Raw genomic sequence first — 19,182 nt, 5'->3', positions numbered from 1 at the left:
AACCGAAAATTCTTAAGAACATAATCTTTATTAACATCATTTGTTTTACATTTACACATTTATTTAGTTCAACATTTCTTGCAATTACTTTTTCTACTTATCAAGATCCTGACAAAACGAGCAATAAAAATATTTTTGGTCTGTGTACAGTATGAAAATAGCACCACTACCATCGCACTAGAAATAAAAGCGAACATGGAACATTGTTTATCAGTATATACCATAATGAATCATATTTTTCGGTTTAAATGTTCTCACCCTAAGAGCTATGCCACATTGCATGAAGACACAAAGAAATTAATCATCTTGAGAGGTAGGAGAAGAAAATTTAATTGCAGAAAATGTTCAACAATCTAGTACCTGAAGAAAACACAAACTAAAAAGGCATGACACTAAAATGACATGAAATATCTGACCATTTTGAGATTTTTCACATAATTAAAAATATATACAATAGTGCATAAAATCCTAAAGTCCACCTAAAGAATAAAAACAATCAAGACAAGCAATTATGAAACAGAAATACATAAATAAAATACAGTGACATCAAAAAGTATTAATGTTCATCAAAAACATATGGGTCCAGCAGTCTCTTCCGGCTGTACATCCTAACACAAGCCTGGCGCCTCCGTGGTTGGCTAATAGGCGAGACATTAAATGTGTGCATGCCCTTATTACCGTACTGCTCAGAGTTTCCACTTGATTCTGTGGGAAGATCACAGAACCGAAAGTAAAAATAATGCATATATAATGCAACTGATGTAAAATCAAAATGTTTTGTATGATACCAGACTTCAGGGTTATATTAAACATCCAACACAGGTTGAATTAAAGTGTGGAAGCATCCTGCTATGGCACCTTACAATGAAATATGTATTTATATATTGTATTTATGTATAAATAAGTATTTGACCCCCCACAACCCTGAAGAAGGAGTAAATGGTAGAAGATGGATGGATGGAAGTATTTGACCCTGTCTAATCTTAATATTTAGACTGTGCCTGTTTAAGTACATATAGCCTTTATATCACGTGTCTCTGGTAGACTCGTCTCACCATCAGATTGTGTGGTTTCCATGGTAGCAGAGGCCTTTTTCCCTTTGTATAAAAGGGGTGACTGTGTAAGAGCAAGGATTCCACTGGCAGACACTTGTTTCTTCACTGTGGAGTGTGGAGGGGTGACCACTGTGGAAACAATCACCCACATAGTCCATAAAGACAATATGATATTTCATGTCCAAATTTTGCTTACTTTATTTCCCACTGAAGCCAACACAGCTAACATGCAGGCATGTACCGATAATGTTATAATAAATATATATAAAGTGTCTTGTTGCAAGTTTATGTTTTATGCCTACAAAAATCAAAATCAGTAGGAATTCTTTGGAAATATTATATGAACATTTATGCCAGATTAGTCTGAAATTTCAGATTTCACATTTGTTTGCATTATGTAACACCTCGCCACTAAAAACAGCAGAGTAACAAATCCATTCCCAGTAAATACAACAGATATCTGGAAAGTTCGTTCTGGTTCTCTGGATCCATATAAAACCAGACACAGAGCAAAAATCATGCATGTTTTGGCTGATCGCATGAATTTGAGTGAAGTAGAAGATTTGTGTGGTCCATAAATTTTTGGACTTTTGCACATGTTTTGTTTTCTACCACTGTACATTGAAGTTTAAATTAAACAATGAATACTGCAGACTTTCAGCTTTAATCTGAAGGTATTTACATCCAAATTGTGGTTAATGGTTTAAAAATTACAGCACTTTATGGATGTGGTCCCCCAATTTTTAAGGGACTAAAAGTATTTAGACAAACTAACAATTATAATTTAAATAGCCATTTTAAATATTAGGTTTTTTTTCCTTTGAAATCAATGACTTTGTGAAGTCTGGAATCCATAAACATCACAGAATTCTGGGTTTCTTCTCCTTTACTGCATCTGTCTTCAGTTCCTCATGTTCCTGGGATGTATTTACCTTCATGTCTTTGGTGACTGACTTGGCCGTTGCAGAACATTCAACTTCTTTGCCTTAAATAAAGTCTTGGGTTGCTTTATGAAGTACTTTATGCATTTGGCTGAATCTAAGCAAATAATAGCCCTATACGCTTCAGAATTCATCTTGCTGCTTTTGTCAGCAGTTACATCATCCATAAATACAATGGAACCAGTTCCCGTGGCGGCCATACATTCCCACACCATGGGTTGAGGTGGTATACTTTGGATCATGAGCAGCTCCTTTCATTCTCCACACTCTTCCAATCATTCTAGTACAAGTCAATCTTTGTCACATTTGGACATAAGATGTTGTTCCAGAACTGTATGGGCTTTTTTCTTTTAGATGTTTTTGGCAATCTGGTTATCCTGTTTTTGAGGCTTACCAAAAACAATCTGTATTTACTATGGTCTTCTCTTGATTGTTGACATAGATATGCCTTCTTCCTGGAAGGTCTTCTTGATCTGGCCAACTGTTGTGAAGCGATTTGTCCTCACTTGGGGAAGAATTCTTTTGTCATCCACCACATGATGGCTTGCTTCACTGGAATTTTGAGCTCGTATTCATTATTTTATTTTTACTCGATATATTGAGGCAAACAGTTAAAATAATAAGTTTGTCAATGTGCAAATATTTATGGACCAAAATGTATGAGAGAGTTCATGCATTATGTATTAAATGTTTATTTTTAATCATATAATTTATATGTAGTAGCACCCTGATTGGAGATTTCACATAACCATTTGAATTAGTCAAGCAGAAGTTTGTATTACAATTTAAATGAATCATAAAGCTGCTAATAAGTGATATTTGGTACAAGTCTTACCTGAGCCAAGTGATCCGTTCCCACTTATCCTTGACAACTCATCACATTTCATGTCTCTTTTGTCACAGTTCTGCACCACAGACTCTGCCCAGTCCATCTCCTCTGAAGAGCAGTGCTTGGATGGAATACCTAATGTGTATTTAAAAGCAGGAGCATCCCTCAACTCCTTAGGGTCTTCAGTCCCTGGTAGTCTGAACACCCCATCAAGCTCTGGGTCTTCGAAGATCTCAGCACCTTCCTTGATCTCCTTAGTCCCCAACAAACCTGTCCATGCCCTTTTCTTGCGAGGCCAAGTCCTGAAGTTCTCTGGGGTTGACCTTCCTAGGCTCTGAGGAGATGGGGTCCAAGGCATGTGTTCCCCAGGACCCAGGGGAGAAGGGCTATTAGTATGCAGCCTTGTAGGAGTGATTGACTGGCATATATATTTCTGAACACCTCCTTTTCCAGGTGTACAATGAGATGGGGATATACAACTAGGTTCTCGATGTTTAGAACAATGTGTAAGTGGGCTATCAACTCTAGATGGCTTGTTATTTATATGTGAAACTAGTCCTTTGGTTGCATTATCAGATGTTTCACCCGAATTGAAAGAGTCAGTACGTTTGAACTTAAGCTTAGGTAAACCTGATCCCTGCATTTCCAATTCTACTTGATAAGTAAGAGGGTTGGGTTCAGCAGGCTGCTTCTTTCTATGTGCAGGCGTTCCTGAAGCTTGTGGCCTGGAGAACGTTGGAAGCCCAGGAGAATAACCGAGTCGTGCTGCTGCCTTTCTTTGTTGCCGATCTGGAGTCTGACGGAAGCCATATCTACTACACCCTTGCGTAATTTTGGCAGGATGAGTTGGTGTGCCTGTGAATTCAAAAACCTCTAAGAATTTAGATGACTTCCGTGAGAAAGAAATGTTCATCTTAATGCCACCAGTTAATTCGGTCTTCACTACAGAAGCTTCTGCTATAGCAATACTCTCGTCAGAAGTAGCACTGAACTGTGAGGAGTCAAACTGTTGGGTGTCTGAGGATGATGCCTCCTCCATCATCTCAATGCTTTCATTCTGTCCATCAATACCTTTTGTTGTCCAAGTCTCATGATGTAGTGCCTGATTATGCTCAGTCTCATCTGACAAAGTCATTGGATGATTTTGAACAGGTGTATGACTGCCAGATGATGCCCATCTAAGAGTTAGTTCTGGTGAGCTCTCCTTAATAAGTGGAGATGTATCTTTTCTGGAGGAAGAGCCATCAGTTAGGCCTTTAGCTTTGTCACGATTCAGAGTAGAGGAACGTTTAAGTGGTGTGCTTCCAGAACGAGTACACATTGTGTGTGTTGGTCCAGGGCTTTTACTAGGTGTTTTTATTCTTGGTGTTGGTGGTGATGGATGATCATAGGAAAGAAAATCTGGACTCTGTGGGTCACCTTTTTCTGGCAAACTTAACGTTCTTCTAATTTTGTCTGACCTCTGACCCAGCTGGGGTTCTTCTCTGCCAACATTACTAGTAATTTCAGATACTCTTTGTGCCGTTTTAGGGGACAACTTGCTTTTTTGTTGGCTTAATTTTTCGGGAGTTTTGAAAATATCACCCTGACCTCTGCAAAGTTTGCTTGGTGTGATCAATCTTGGGGAATATCTAATGGAGGAAACTGGAGAATCTGGGACTTTAAATGGTTGTTCTGGCAATGCTTTCCATGGAGATGGAGACCAAGTCACACTTTTCCTTGGGGTTCTCATGTTGGGGCTCCTAACAGATGGGCCAGAAGGGGACCAACATTCCACAGAGCTTTTCACAGGGGTTTTAAGAATGCTCTTCAGTAGGCTTTTCTGTGGTGTTTCCAGCACTAAACTTTTTGAAGCAGGAGATCTAAATGGACTTCCTCGGAGGACCATACTGTTCTCTCCTACAGCACAGCCTGGGCTCTTAGGGAAGAAACAGCTTTGAGCTTTGGAGGAAGAACTGGGTGTCCTTGGAGTTCTGCTCCCGACTGAAGAACCAAGCTGTTTGTATGGAGATTTTCTTGGGGTTTTATTGCAATTCTGGGGGGAAAATATATAAACGTATGTCAGCATGGTAATGAAAACAAAGAGACATTCCCTTTTAGGAGATTTTAGCACATAGGAAGCAATCTTTGTCATATACTGTAGATTACATATTTAGCAAAAGAAACAAACAAGTAAATAAATAACAATAATAACTTATCCAGTAGATGCTTTTTGATTAAATACATACTCGGGGTAGGGTTATAAAAATGTATTTTCTTATTTTTTAAATAAATATTAACTATTATTCTTTCTTTTTTTCCCCCAACATGGTTAAAATGTTACTTTACATATTTTTCAGAAAAAAATTAAAGGCTTTTAATTTTGCTCCTGCATCTAAGTGTCAAGGGAAATCAAATGGATCAATATACCCATATAAAACACAGTATACGCATTGTGCTGTACACAACTGTGGTTCTTAAGATAAATCTGGAAACCACCATGGGCTCTGCAATTTAATGATTTATTGTTAGAGATTTCATTTCCTAATCTAAAGCTTGATGGCTTAAAAATCAATTTTAAATAACATCAACTAAAATATCATCACAATACGACACACAAAATGCTCCACAGTATGACACAAGGTTTAGGTTCTGCATGGGCAAAGTGCAAGAACAAAAAGCTTAAATGGCTTTAAAAAAAAAAACAGCACGTTTGCCTAACATGTCTAAGATTTAATAATTAGATTACATTCATTAACTCTTTTTTTTTCCCCCAGATGACTTTTCGCCTGTTTTGCGGTTGCTTGAGTTCAGCACTGAATTTATTTGTCATGTCACACTCCACAGTAGTGGTTAATGGCTCATATGAAAGTAGACACTCAGGGCTTTAAGAATTTGCAGTATTTCATAAGTAGTTCTGTTTTTACCAAGCCACCTAGGGGCAATATATATTTGTTAAAAAAGGTTGGGTTTTGTTCACACAAATGTTTATATCTCAAAAATAATTGATGATATCAATCCCATTCCTGCTCTCAGAGACGCCGGACTATAAGCATCCAAAATTTGAAGGAGTTATCTTCAACAACTAAAATTCTGTTTGAGGTTATCTAAACAAAGGTAAATCTTGGCAAGTGAGGTCTTGTGTGAAATCTAAAACTTTCTACAATTGGGTCATGTGGGTGTCAATAAAGTAAGACTGACCTATTAAAACTTGCACCACGGTTTAGTCAGCGTAGCCAAGGCAGATAGCACTATTTTCGAATGTGTGTAACTACAATGTATGGCTAATTACTAAAATCCAGAGGCGTGGGATACCAAAACATTTAATGCATTTCAAAGATGACATCTGTGACTAAATGTGGAACTTTGCATTTTTTTTCCCTTCAATAACGCTGATGGACTATATAACAATAAAAATGTGCATGCTTTATAAAAAGCAGGAATGAACTGAATTTTCGTCTTTGTAGTCTGATATTGGATTTAAATGTTATAATCTTATTGTGGCAGTTGTATATGCCGTTTTACAATAAAAAAAAAAAGCTTTTGTTGTGCTGTCCATTTTAGCTCTGTACCAATGTTATTGTGGAGAGGTGTGAACTGTTTGCCCATCAGGGGGCTCAATCCCCTCCCTTTTCCACCCCACGGAAATCTTTAGTAAAAGGCAAAAGATTAATAAGATCTGTTCTGATCTCCCTGTTCAGCAGTAGCTAAACACTTCACACACAGAAAGCCAACAGTGTCCTGACTAAACTTATAACATACTTTTGGCAATAAAATAATTTGCTTGTTTATACGGATCGAAAAATGCTTATTTCCTTTCTGCCGGCAGAGTAGAACCACAGTGTAATGTGAGGAGAACCGCCAAAATACACAACCTTGTATGTTCATTGGTGTTGGAAGATTTATTACCTCAAAGACAGAATCTGTCGACCCGAGCCGATCAACTTCAGCGTCTCTAATGATAGATTTGGATGTGGAAGGGCGAGCAGGGGACTCAGCAGCACCAAAAAGAAGTCTCATTGGTGACTTAACAGCCTGAATATTAATAGCACCTACAATTGTGAGCACAAAAAAAAACCAAATATTATTATATAACCTCAGAGGATATCAAGATCTTAAAATTTAAAGATCAATACTTATCTACTATGTGTGTTATGGTCCCAGTAAGAATGGAAAAATAATGCATATCCAAAAACAACATGTTCTTGTTCACCTTTACTTTCAGAGACTGGGAGCTGTGAGGAGGACAAGGCTCTATCCAAATTTCGAGAGCGTGGTTGTGAGCTTGAATAGAAGACACTGGAATGTCTCCTTGCAAGTTTTTTTATTCTAGGACTCCTCCTCAAATCTAGCAAAAAAAAAGGATGTCAAGATAAAAATAAAACAAAGATCTTAACAAAATGTTTCTTTTAACATACACCATTACGATAAATAAAAGTAACTGACCCGTAGCAGGTTTAACTGGAGACTCCTCAACAATCACCATATCAGTGTCACCAGAATTCCTGACAAAGAAGACATGCACTACTGATTCACCCTTTTGAGTTAAAAGAATAATTCAAGAACCATGTGCTCAATGTCATGACAAACAGCATTACTGCTTCATTTGTGAAACTTACCTGCTATTCCTTTGTCTATATAATAGACGATTTGATACCTGCTTATGCAGGGGGGTCTCGGATACTTTTTTTGTAAGTAAAGTGTGTTGTCCTGTAATTGGAAAACTGTTTTTAAAATAATAATAATAATAATAATAATAATAAAGTAATACACTCATCAAAAGATGTATTGTCTCATATTATATTCTTTGACAACAATAGCAAATGTTTATTACCACATTCCATCTGTGATCGTTTCCGTTTCTTCATTACATCTACCGCTGATACAGACTGGCTCCGAGGCATTTTCGCTTTCTTTGAGGAGGACATTGTCTCCTGGTTAAAGAGGTTTCTCCTCACCTTTGTCACTTCTGCAAAATATTGTTGATAGTTTACAGAAAGGCAATACATTTGTCTACTACAAAACATTATACTTAAAGCCTGAAGTATTTAGCAATAAGATTTTGCATTACATGCCTTCAACTGTTTGTTTTTGAGATGGTTGGCCTCCTACATTGAGCTTTCCTTGAGGAATATATTCCTTTGGTTTGGCCTGTCACGATAGAGTAAAGCAGTGGCCGTGATTTTCCCAGTCAAAAGTGCATCAAAAACATTAAAACCGAACTATACTCACTTGTCGTGTGGATTTCCTGGGAATCTCTATTTGCCGGATATTCTGTGGGGCCTCCGTCATGCTCTTATGACGTGTAAGCATGCTGGTTCTGATAGTAAACGAACAGTGCATTATACACAATTCTGTCATCAACATGTGAAGAGAATATTCTTTCTGTTTGTTACCCACCTTCTCTTTTTAGCGGAGCGATTGCGTAACTCTTCAAGCTGATCTCCGACACTGGAGACCAGGCTCTGTGTGGCTGACACTGGTGAGGGGCTTACAGAAACACTTTCCTTTGCCATTGAGTCATCACTAAAAAAATCAGCAGGCAGGACTGCAACTAGTACCGCAGGCAGCTGGGTTCCAAGACTGTGGTAGACATCTGCCAGGACCTTAGGTATGCCAGTCAGGTACCTATAAAACATACCATTTCTAGTTAGAACAGAATCAACTTTAATTACAACTTCACAATTTGTATTCCATCAGAGTTCAAGTACTTACACTGGCAAAACCTCCTCCTGCATGAACTTTGACAGGTAAACAGGGTCTTTTGTCAAAGATATCACCCGCAGCATTCCAGCCACCTAAGACGAATCCCAACGGAAAGCTCATTACAGTGGGATGTTTTGCTTAGGTTAAATTCCATTATTAGCACATTATAATTAGAAACAAAACAATGCCTAATCTTTACTACTTTCAGCAAAATCTTCTTACCTCCTCCACCATCTGCTCCATATGATCTTGATCATCTGAAGACAGTGGTTTGCACAGCTCAAGTCTGAGAACTACCTGTAGCTGACAACTTAGAGGTAACAGATTAAAAAAAAAGTTTTTGCATTATTCCACAAGTGAACAACAATAATAATAATAATAATAATAATAATAATAATAATAAATGTTTCTGCTATCTATAATATCCTTAAGACAGAATTGTTTATTTAAGATGTTAACAAAAGAGCAACACATACTCTCTGACTTTACTCTCAGCATCTGCAGTACTCCCATAGAGCTGACGAATGGACTGTGTGCTTTTTAAGAGGTTCTTCTTGATTATATTTAAGAACGAAGCCTGCCAATGAAGACACGATAAAATGGTCAATAACTACAAACATTTTCACTAAAGCAGACAATGTCATTACAGTGTCTGTAATGACACATCTAATTGGTCTTGCTCACCCCGGTATCAATGTTATCAATGAAGGTTTCCACCACTGAGAGCAGATCCTGCACTTGAGCGATGAGAGCGAGGCTCTTATCCTCCACAGCTTGTTGATACCTCAGGTTCAAATGGGAAAGCAGTTCCTCTTCGTTTTTAAAATCTAGGATAAATTACATATACAAATCATTACTTTCAGAGCCACTGTAAATTCACATGAGCATTCGTTTTATAGTAATAGTGTAGCTATTAATGCCATGTCAGCATCTAAGGCTATCTTCCTAGCAAAAACAGACTCACAAAAATTACAAGAGTTGTACAAATACAGTACAAATAAAACCAAACAAAAGGAAAAATTCATTTTATAATATACTTAAAACTTTTTTTATTACTCACGCATGGGACCAGGTCTGGTCCTTTCCCTGGAGCATCTCTTGCCTCGTTTCCCTGTGCCTTTGGAAGAGCTGGAAAAATCGGTTTCTGTCTGACTCTTTTGTGCTTTTACATTGAAGCGAGCAACATTCAGCATCTGCAAAGAGCGACTCATGGTCTTCATCTTCTGGCGAACTGGTGTACGCTGAGTACCTCCTACAGAACCGAGGTCATTAGTAAACTGTTCGTATTCAACATGCAAACTGAATTTCAAAATCATAAAGGTTTTGTAAATAATGCCCCTACAAATATTTCCAAAGATTATATATAGTGCTGTGAAAAAGTATTTCCTGATTTCTCCTGCTTTTGTGTATATATCTCGTACTAAATGGTTTCAGAAATGAAAACAAAATCTAAGATCAAACAAAGGTAACCTGAGTAAACACAAAATACAGTTTGTAAATGATCATGTTATTTACTGAAGCGAAAAAAATAAAGTTATCCAATACCAACTGGGCCTGTGTGAAAATGTTTCTGCCCTTATAGCTACTAATTTCCCAAATCTATGAAACTGCATTCATAATGGGGTTCAGCTGGACAAGACACAACCAGGCCTGATTACTGCAGACCCTGTTCAATCAAATAAACACTTAAATAGAACTTTTTCGAGAGCATGAATTTGGTTAAAAGGCCTTTCCCAGTAACATACTATGCCAAAGTTGAAATTCCAGAAGGGATGAGGAACAAGGTGAGGGTAAATACTTTTTCACTGCACTGTACCCGCCATGTTAAATAATAATAGACTGGATCAAATATTAGAATATCAATAGCTATTAGGGCTGTACTAACGTTTTTTGCCTTTCGAACCACTGCTGGGTCCATCTTTATTGTTTTGATAAAGCTCTGCTAGGCTGTTCGTCAGCTCCTGCTCCTGAGTGTCATCTTCTGTTTGTTCTTGTTCCTCTAGAGCAGCATGCAGAAGCCTACGGGGGGGTGAAGCAGTAAGTGGCATATGCCTTAATAATAATCATTTTATTATTACTCATTGTAGAAACAACTCCTAATCAACTTCTATCAAATGGCTCGATGGATAATAAGACTTATAGTAGCACTTCTAATAGTAACAAATAAGAAATAACACCTCATTGACTCCATTAAATGGCAACTAATCCCAGATTGGTCAGATAGAGGAAACCAGCCCTCTGTAAGCTCTGTTGTTAGATTAGTCCACTGCTGAAGCTCTTGTGTTGCCCATTCAGGAATCTGATGTGGACTCGGTTGTTCTGGGGAATGCAATTGTTATTTCAAAATGCATTAAAAATGAATATTTACTGCTTCTAGATACTGCTCCTCTCCTCTTCCACAACATAATTCTTAGGATGTAACATGATGGGTATAGACAAGACAATCCAAGTCAACTAAGACCCCTTTTTAAGTTATTAGTTCGTTTGCATAGTCCGAGTAAAATTTAATCTTCTGGGGGGTTTTTTCCTACTTGGTCCAATTTACTTTCACACTGCACAGATTTGAGCAGACCAAATAATTTATTTAATTCATCAGAAATATGGAAACGGAAAAGATAAACAGACCTTTCAAATGCACATAGAAATCATAAATAATACACAAATAATAAATAACTGTAGGACATTAGTATTTTCAGCTCCAATATAAAGAACACATGGCAATTCTGCAGCAAGCTAGATTAGATTTCTGACAGCCATTCTGCCATCATCCCTTACATCCAGTTCATGTGTCGAAAAAAATAAAAAAAGCCTATACACAACCCTTAGTGCATCAAAAATATGGTAACTACAATCTAACCACAACAGAGTTTTCTTGGGAGTAGACATCGACCAGCAGTCTTAGAGAGATTACTTTGGTTCACACCATCTGATTAAACAGGGAAATGCACTAGGGATTGATTTAAACCATGTGAAAGCAGCTTTAGAGTTTAACATTGCTGCAGGGGTGAAGCATGTTAGCTTCTTAGTTACACCTAATATCTCGAGCGAGTCTGTGTTTTGCCATTGGAAAAAAGTCATAGCAGCTTATTAAAACATTTGTGACGTACATACCTGAGGTATCTTCATCTTCCATGATATTTTTGAGAACACTACTGACAATCTCCGGTAGATCTGAGGTGTCAGGAAGATCTGTGGTTTCTGATGGGACAAGACATGTACTCAGAGCCTCCTCACTGTGGAGAATTGTCAGAAGAGCCAGACTGGAGGACAATACTGACAGTACTGCAGAGTGGACCTGACCTCCTTCACTGACATCTGCAAGCTGTCCAAACGCGGAAAAAATTTTTAGCACTATGTGTGTTCAATCCTAATAAGGCATGTCACAAAGAAGCGCTATGGCTTGTTTCAGTTCACGACTGCTTTTAAAGTAGCTTATGCGTAGATAAATGTTGTTACCATGTCAGAAGCTAGAATGAAAAGCTCCTTGAAGAGACTTTGAAAAGCAACTTGATCTTGCTCTGATTTTTCTGGACGAAACAGGACCCAGCACTCTGAAGCGGACTGTTTGAGACGGCAGGTGTCCAGGCCGAGAAGCACGCTTCTGAGAGTCACCTCTACAGGACCACACAGACGCCTCTGTCTGCACGACACCGGCTCCAGTGAAACACTACAGGTCTGTTTGTCCTCATCTGGTAACACAAGGGAATACTGGTGTCAAAGTTAAACTACATGAGATTCATAATTATGTCAAAACAGACTTTTCTGGGCCAATATTCATTACCTGCACCCCAGCAAAGCGTTCCTACAAGAGCCGGAAAGGCTCGCTTGTAGGTCTTTTCAGAGGACAAAATGTATGCTGTACTTGAGCCAGTTGGAAAGGCAAGCGCTCCCTTGTTTTCCCTTGTGCTTGGGTTAGGATCTTTATGTTTCAGGTTCATACCAGGGATGAGTACAGGAATCACTTTTCCAGCTACTGGCTGCAGCGCCTCCATGACGGTCTTCAAGCCAGTGTACTCATCAGTCTCATCATTAACCTGCCGAAAAAGTGCTTCGCATCACACAAAGTGGTTGTTTGATATACGTATGCAGTTTAAACGGCCACATTATTAAAAAAGGTTTAAACATACCTCATGAGAACTGCAATCGGCCCAGTGCAGGCCAACTTTCTGATGAACCAGCATGTCCATTAGACTCTTTGGTACAATAAGCTCAGCTAAATCCTTCGGACTTCCAACGTCACCACTGCGCAGCTGCAAAAACTCCATCACCTCTTTTCTGGAATAAGGACATGCTGAGACCACGAACACAACATTTTGTCCTTGGCATGAAGTATCATCATCTGCCAAAGGAATATTTGCTGTGCTCCTGGTTAACCTCCTGGGTCGCAATGAGAGTTTCGTGGGAGAAGTTATGTCTGGTCTGTCCCACTGGAAGTCCAAAAGGATCTCCTTTAGTGTGTTCTGCACACAGACGGCTGGGCTCGGTCGCAGTCTGTTCTGCTCACCAGAGGATTTTTGATCGACACCAACTTTATGGACAAATTCCACCTCAAATTCACTGAACGCTTTCTCCTGAAGTTCTCTGAAATCTGTGCTTCTTGTTATAAGACTGGCACTTTTTACAGTTCTTGAATGGAAAAACTTGTAACCCCATCGCACGTTCTCGAAACCATACTTACTACCCAAGGAAAGCAGAACTTTTAATATCCATTGCTTTAAAGAACTCAGATACAAGTCTCTTGGGAGGTGGAGCTCTTCAGACTGATAGTCCACGTCGATAGCAAAAACAACATTATGAGCAGCCATCGTAAAATGGTTGGAAATGCATTAATAATGTTAAATAATGTCAGTATTGGTTAAATCTATGTACCTGACTCGACTAAACACATATAAAAGTGGAGACTGCATGGCTGGATTTTTCAATAAGTCTAGTTTACTTAGCTGGCTACGTGACATGCTCCATTAGCAACATCTTAACGTTATGTTAGCACAGTAGCTAAACAAACTCAAACACAACTAACTTGCTGTAAAGTATCTAAAGGTCTACATTTACCACGAACTATAAAAAACAACAATTTTTAACATCCTCACGGAATGAAATATACGTACTACGTATAAAACGTTACATTAAAAGCACAATTTATAACGAATTCATATCGCCATTTTTCTCCCTTCGTTTGCCGAACTCAAACACTTGGCGCTTCAGAGTTGACTTTCCAAAATCGAGCTGTCATTGGCTGAAGCGTCTGTTCCACTGCGTCATTCATTTCGCCGCCTATGATAGGCTCAGTGTAACGTCAATCAAACCGAATAACGTCTTTTGAAAAAAAAAAAGAGAGAGAGAGGAAACGGAGTGCTGTTTTTGATTCTTTGAAACGTTTGCGGAAGAAAAGCGTATTTTGGGAGATTACAAACGTACATCCTTTTGTTTGCAAATAATTGGGAGAATTTATCTTTAATTTAGTAAAGATTAAATACTATTTTACATTAAAATATATCGTTGTGTATTATGAAAACAATGCTAACAAAGGTCTTGAATACATTGTTAATTTATTTATTTTGTACTATTGTATGCTATTCTGTGTTTGTTACTTGCTCTGTTTTTAATTTAAAACAAAAAACAAATAAACTGACAACCCATGAGCCAATAATACGACGAGTAAACAAATACTTGTTCTAGTGAGAGGTTCGTCATTTCCGCTTCCGGTTCAAACGTATTTACACAAAAACGAAGACAGTGTGTGAAAAATGAGTGGCGGTTTGGCCCCGAGTAAAAGCACTGTTTACATTTCTAACCTGCCGTTTTCGCTGACTAATAACGACTTGCACAAGTTATGCACGAAATACGGCAAAGTTGTTAAGGTGACGATTGTGAAGGACAAACAAACGCGGAAGAGTAAAGGTGTCGCGTTTGTGCTGTTCCTGGACAGGGAGTCTGCTCATAACTGTGCTCGGTCTCTGAACCACAAGGAGCTCTTCGGCAGGACGGTGAAGGCCAGCATCGCTATTGATAACGGAAGAGCTGCAGAGTTCATCAGGAGAAGAAACTACACCGACAAGTCCAAGTGTTACGAGTGTGGCGAAGACGGTCACTTGAGTTACTCCTGCCCAAACAATTTGCTCGGAGAAAGAGAGCCTCCACCCAAAAAGGAAAAGAAGAAGAAGAAGAAGTTGATGATGAAGCACGTCGACGAGGTTGAGCCCGAGGAAAGCGAAGATGAAGGAGAAGACCCTGCACTGGACAGTTTAAGCCAGGCCATTGCTTTTCAGCAAGCTCGGATTGAAGAGGAAGACAGACGAAGGAAGCAGACTGCAGGAGACTCGAGCCACACTTCCACATCAGACAGCTCGTATAAACCCAGGATCAAGAAGAGCACATACTTCAGTGATGAGGAAGAGCTGAGTGACTGACTGATGAACATTTCCCACTCCCTAAGATCTTTATTATCAAAGATCAGTTAAAATATCTCAAAGGCTTTTCAAGAACTTGCAAGTAAAATACAGTTAAAAGAAATAAATCTGTCACTTGGTGTTTGGAAAGCTTTAGTAACTGATGCATGAACAACACCTTATTGTGATTGGAAAAGTTGTGGTCACTCTGTACAGCATTTCAGAATTGAATTTGACTTTTAAAAGTCTGTGTTAATTGCTTTACTCATTTTCTTTTATATTGTAAATAATAAAGCAAAGAATGTCTACTCATCGGTACAGATGTTTACTGAAGGATTCCATGACATAATGCAATGCTATGCAGATAAAGCCAAAATATGACTAGTTTGTGTTGAGCTGTGGTAATGATGAACTGTTGAATATTTAGTTTAATATTTAGTACATGTTCAGCTAAAATATGAGTAGTTTGAAATTGAATTTAAAAATACCCTTAACATTAAAATGATTACATTATTATGTACAATGATTCATCTTTCCACAGGTGAAGAAATGTAATACTGGCACACAGTCTTTCTTATACAAATCTGAAAACAAATTAAAATTCATTCATCTGTTCATTTTCCATACCGCTTATCCTACACAGGGTCATGGGGAGCTGGAGCCTCTCCCAGGGTACAAGGTGGGGGACTGGGTGCCAACCCATTGCAGGGCACAATCACACACACATTCATTCACTGTGAACAATTTGTAAATGCCAATCAACTTACAGCACGTGTCTTTGGACTGGGGGAAGAAGCCAGAGTTCCAGGAGGAAACTCCCGAAGCACAGGGAGAACGTGCAAACTCAGTGCACACAGGGCAGAGGGGGGATTTTAATCCCCAACTCCAGAGGTTCGAGGCAAATGTGCTAACCACAAAGTCCAATTTTATACCATTTTAATAAAATACAAGTAAAATGAGAATGGATAAAAAAAAAAATAGAGAAAAAAAATCCCTCTCAGTTTAAAACTGCAAACCAGTTATATAACTTCAGTTCTTTGACTTTGTGCGTTGGGGGCGTGGGATAGGTTGGTGTTCCATTCTGTGTGCATTCCCACCTTGCATTCAGTGTTCCTTGGAAATGCTCCAGATAAATTGGTTAATCAAGATGAAAGAACAAATGATATTTGACATGTTCTGCCTCTGACTGAAGGCATAGCACATATTTAAAGAAATCTTATGTTCTACTACAATTCTTTGGAGAGTCAAAGGCTTCCCAGTCATAGGGTTATACATACAATATTTAATGGTTTATCAAGAGAAAGTAACTGAAGAACCTTTAAGGGGATTATAGATGTGACCTAAATTTCTGATTTCTAAAAGTGTAGCTATTTAAATGTGACTCACTGTTATGCAGTGAATAATACAAAATGGGGCTATCTATTATAGAAAAACAAACAATTAAGTTGATTAGTTTCCAATAACAGCACATGCTGAAGTGTTTTATTTGAAATCTCCTCCATACAAAACCCTGTGTAAGTTGTTACTATAGAAATTATAACTTTGAATTTTAAATTTGAATGAGTATAAACAGGTGATTTGCCTTGCAGCTGAAACTATTGTCAGCCATTCTGTTATGGAAAATGAACACTTTCTGACTAATCAGAATCAAGATATCAATGGCGCTGTGGTATAAAGATGCATAATATATCTACAATCTTCTTTTAACCCTCCTATTATGTTGGAAAAAAATGTTACATCCATTATATTATGGGTCAAAATTATGTCCACAGTTAAATACACAAAAAAACAGCAAAGAACAGCTTAAAACAGTAAACCTTTATTATGGCTTGTTTGTACAAGCTGTAAGAAGAAATATTTGCATATTTGACACTAAATGAGGAAAGGCAACAAAATTCAAAGAGAAAAAGAGAGATTAACCAGTATTTCAGATATCTCAAATGTGGAAAGGGGTCAAATGGACACTGGGCCTTACACACGAACCCAACACTGGCTTTCTGGCAGACAAAGGACTCACAAGTATCCCAAACAGCTGTAGGGTTTTGAAAGAGAAGTTCCATGGAGTTTATGGTTAACACAATTATACAGAAAAAAGGGAAAAAGTGGCTGTCCTTTACAAGACTGACTACCAGTTCCTATAAAAGAGCGTCCTAATGTGTTGCAGGAATCGTATCTAAAAAATAAAATGGTTCTCACAGGAAGATCTGAACTGATACCATGTCGGATCTAAAATGACATAAATGGAAAAGGTGAGTCAGCACTACACAAAACTAGTCAGTGTCATGAAAAGCCATTTTCCTTTCTCATGGGAACAGGCTGTTTACTGTCAAAATGATTGATTACACATTAGACTCCTAAGTCTCTCATCATTCCCTGTCAAAAGTGGCTGACTGCATTTTGAAGACTGAAATAAATCAATAAAAAACAAATGGGCAGCATAATTCTAAAAGCGTGTTCTTAAATTAAAAACAAACCCATAGTAGCTTTTTATGATTATTACCAAGACCACAGAAGATTTTAGGTCTTACTCTTTGTTGATCTTCTACACTGGCTGCAATCATTTCTCATCACTGGCTGTTTACATGACTGACCAAGAGGAGCTAGTTGATAATGGTGCAAGGTCCTTTGTCTAAATTCTGTTTGAAAAGCTTAATGAAGCTTCTCTTTCTCTACCCCAAATATAAATAACTTGTGGGCACTTGTCATGGGTTGGATTTTGTATACGAGTGTATGAGAGACTAAACTGTTACTTTGCATGCTCAAGCTTGGATATGAATTTCAGTTTCAAACCTTGACTACCAAAAACAAGTTCCTTCAGCAATACAGCACAGTAACTGAGATAGATTTCCTATACATATGAACTATTTTACCTCATGACATATTGAGAGCTCCATTTATGTCTTTCCTTGCATATTGCCCTCATCATGATTTGAGAAAACGAGATCCGAGATGAGAGATAAGTAAGTGAACCTTCTGTTCACTGTGCCATTTCACTGTGTTCCTCTGATAGAACAGTGTGTGGGAGAAGATTATTCTATTGTATTACAGATCTGAGAAAGAAAGAGGTGGTGAGAGAAAGAGAGAGTGAGAGAGAGAGAGAGAGAGAGAGAGAGAGAGAGAGAGAGAGAGAGAGAATAACATAATGCTCCAGGTAATCTGTCTCTTGGTCCCAGCCCAGCACATGTGAAGGTTCTGTTCTGTGGTGTGTGAGAATCTAGGTTAGAAGCACAGAAAGTGAGTATATACAACTCCACACAGACATAGAAGTAAAAGGCATACGTTATTAACACAATGCCATATACATGCTGATATATAGTATCACACAAAAGTGAGTACACCCCTCACATTTTTGTAAATATTTGATTATAATTGAATATTGAATTTAATATTTTGATTATTTCATGTAACAACACTGAAGAAATGACACTTTGCTACAATGTAAAGTAGCGAGTGTACAGCTTGTGTAACAGTGTAAATTTGCTGTCCCCTCAAAATAACTCAGCACACAGCCATTAATGTCTAAACCACTGGCAACAAAAGTGAGTACACCCCTAAGTGAAAATGTCCAAATTGGGCCCAAAGTGTCAATATTTTGTGTGGCCACCATTATTTTCCAGCACTGCCTTAACCCTCTTGGGCATGGAGTTCACCAGAGCTTCACAGGTTGTCACTGGAGTCCTCTTCCACTCCTCCATGACGACATCACGGAGCTGGTGGATGTTAGAGACCTTGTGCTCCTCCACCTTCCGTTTGAGGATGCCCCACAGATGCTCAATAGGGTTTAGGTCTGGAGACATGCTTGGCCAGTCCCTCACCTTCACCCTCAGCTTCTTTAGCAAGGCAGTGGTCGTCTTGGAGGTGTGTTTGGGGTCGTTATCATGCTTCTCCGAAGGGAGGGGATCATGCTCTGCTTCAGTATGTCACAGTACATGTTGGCATTCATGGTTCCCTCAATGAACTGTAGCTCCCCAGTGCCGGCAGCACTCATGCAGCCCCAGACCATGACACTCCCACCACCATGCTTGACTGTAGGCAAGACACACTTGTCTTTGTACTCCTCACCTGGTTGCCGCCACACACGCTTGACACCATCTGAACCAAATAAGTTTATCTTGGTCTCATCATACTCACTTTTGTGAGATACTGTATGTTAGTGTACATGACAGTGTACTGTTTTATCATCCAGTCTATAGGAACCAGGAGCTTTTATCAGTCAAACTAAAATCACAGCATTGCTGTGTGCTTTAACTCCTAATATGGTAAATTAACTTCTGAAGCACACA

General features: G+C 38.5%; 2 protein-coding genes across 2 annotated transcripts; one reads left to right on the top strand and one right to left on the bottom strand.

Annotated features, from left to right (window-relative positions):
• Positions 1-306: 306 nt before the first annotated feature.
• On the bottom strand, positions 307-13,937 carry ticrr (TopBP1-interacting, checkpoint, and replication regulator). Its single transcript, XM_017486154.3, has 22 exons — positions 12,638-13,937; positions 12,292-12,544; positions 11,967-12,199; positions 11,622-11,832; positions 10,688-10,829; positions 10,396-10,529; positions 9,571-9,762; positions 9,195-9,337; positions 8,987-9,087; positions 8,733-8,820; positions 8,520-8,602; positions 8,205-8,432; positions 8,037-8,124; positions 7,880-7,955; positions 7,639-7,773; positions 7,424-7,514; positions 7,251-7,309; positions 7,018-7,152; positions 6,714-6,856; positions 2,832-4,860; positions 1,056-1,184; positions 307-705 (listed from the first exon to the last, which is right to left on the bottom strand). The coding sequence occupies exons 1-22, from the start codon at positions 13,313-13,315 to the stop codon at positions 557-559; spliced, it is 5,520 nt and encodes a 1,839-aa protein (XP_017341643.1). The 5' UTR covers positions 13,316-13,937; the 3' UTR covers positions 307-556.
• A 264-nt stretch (positions 13,938-14,201) lies between these two features.
• Positions 14,202-15,217, top strand: zcrb1 (zinc finger CCHC-type and RNA binding motif 1). The gene has a single exon (XM_017486156.3). It carries the CDS (start codon positions 14,258-14,260, stop codon positions 14,918-14,920), a length of 663 nt encoding a protein of 220 aa, XP_017341645.1. The 5' UTR covers positions 14,202-14,257; the 3' UTR covers positions 14,921-15,217.
• Positions 15,218-19,182: the final 3,965 nt, after the last annotated feature.

Source organism: Ictalurus punctatus, chromosome 14 (assembly GCF_001660625.3).
Source record: "Ictalurus punctatus breed USDA103 chromosome 14, Coco_2.0, whole genome shotgun sequence".
NCBI lineage: Eukaryota > Metazoa > Chordata > Actinopteri > Siluriformes > Ictaluridae > Ictalurus > Ictalurus punctatus.
Note: the sequence above shows the minus strand (reverse complement) of the source record. Positions and strands in the feature narration are given on the sequence as shown.

Coding starts and splice junctions, on each gene's coding strand:
- ticrr (XM_017486154.3), bottom strand. CDS start 13,315: ATGGCTGCTCATAATGTTGTTTTTGCTATCGACGTGGACTATCAGTCT. Junction 12,200..12,291: donor AACGCTTTGCTGGGGTGCAG/GTAATGAATATT, acceptor TTGTGTTACCAG/ATGAGGACAAACAGACCTGT. Junction 10,830..11,621: donor GGAAGATGAAGATACCTCAG/GTATGTACGTCA, acceptor TGCATTCCCCAG/AACAACCGAGTCCACATCAG.
- zcrb1 (XM_017486156.3), top strand. CDS start 14,258: ATGAGTGGCGGTTTGGCCCCGAGTAAAAGCACTGTTTACATTTCTAAC.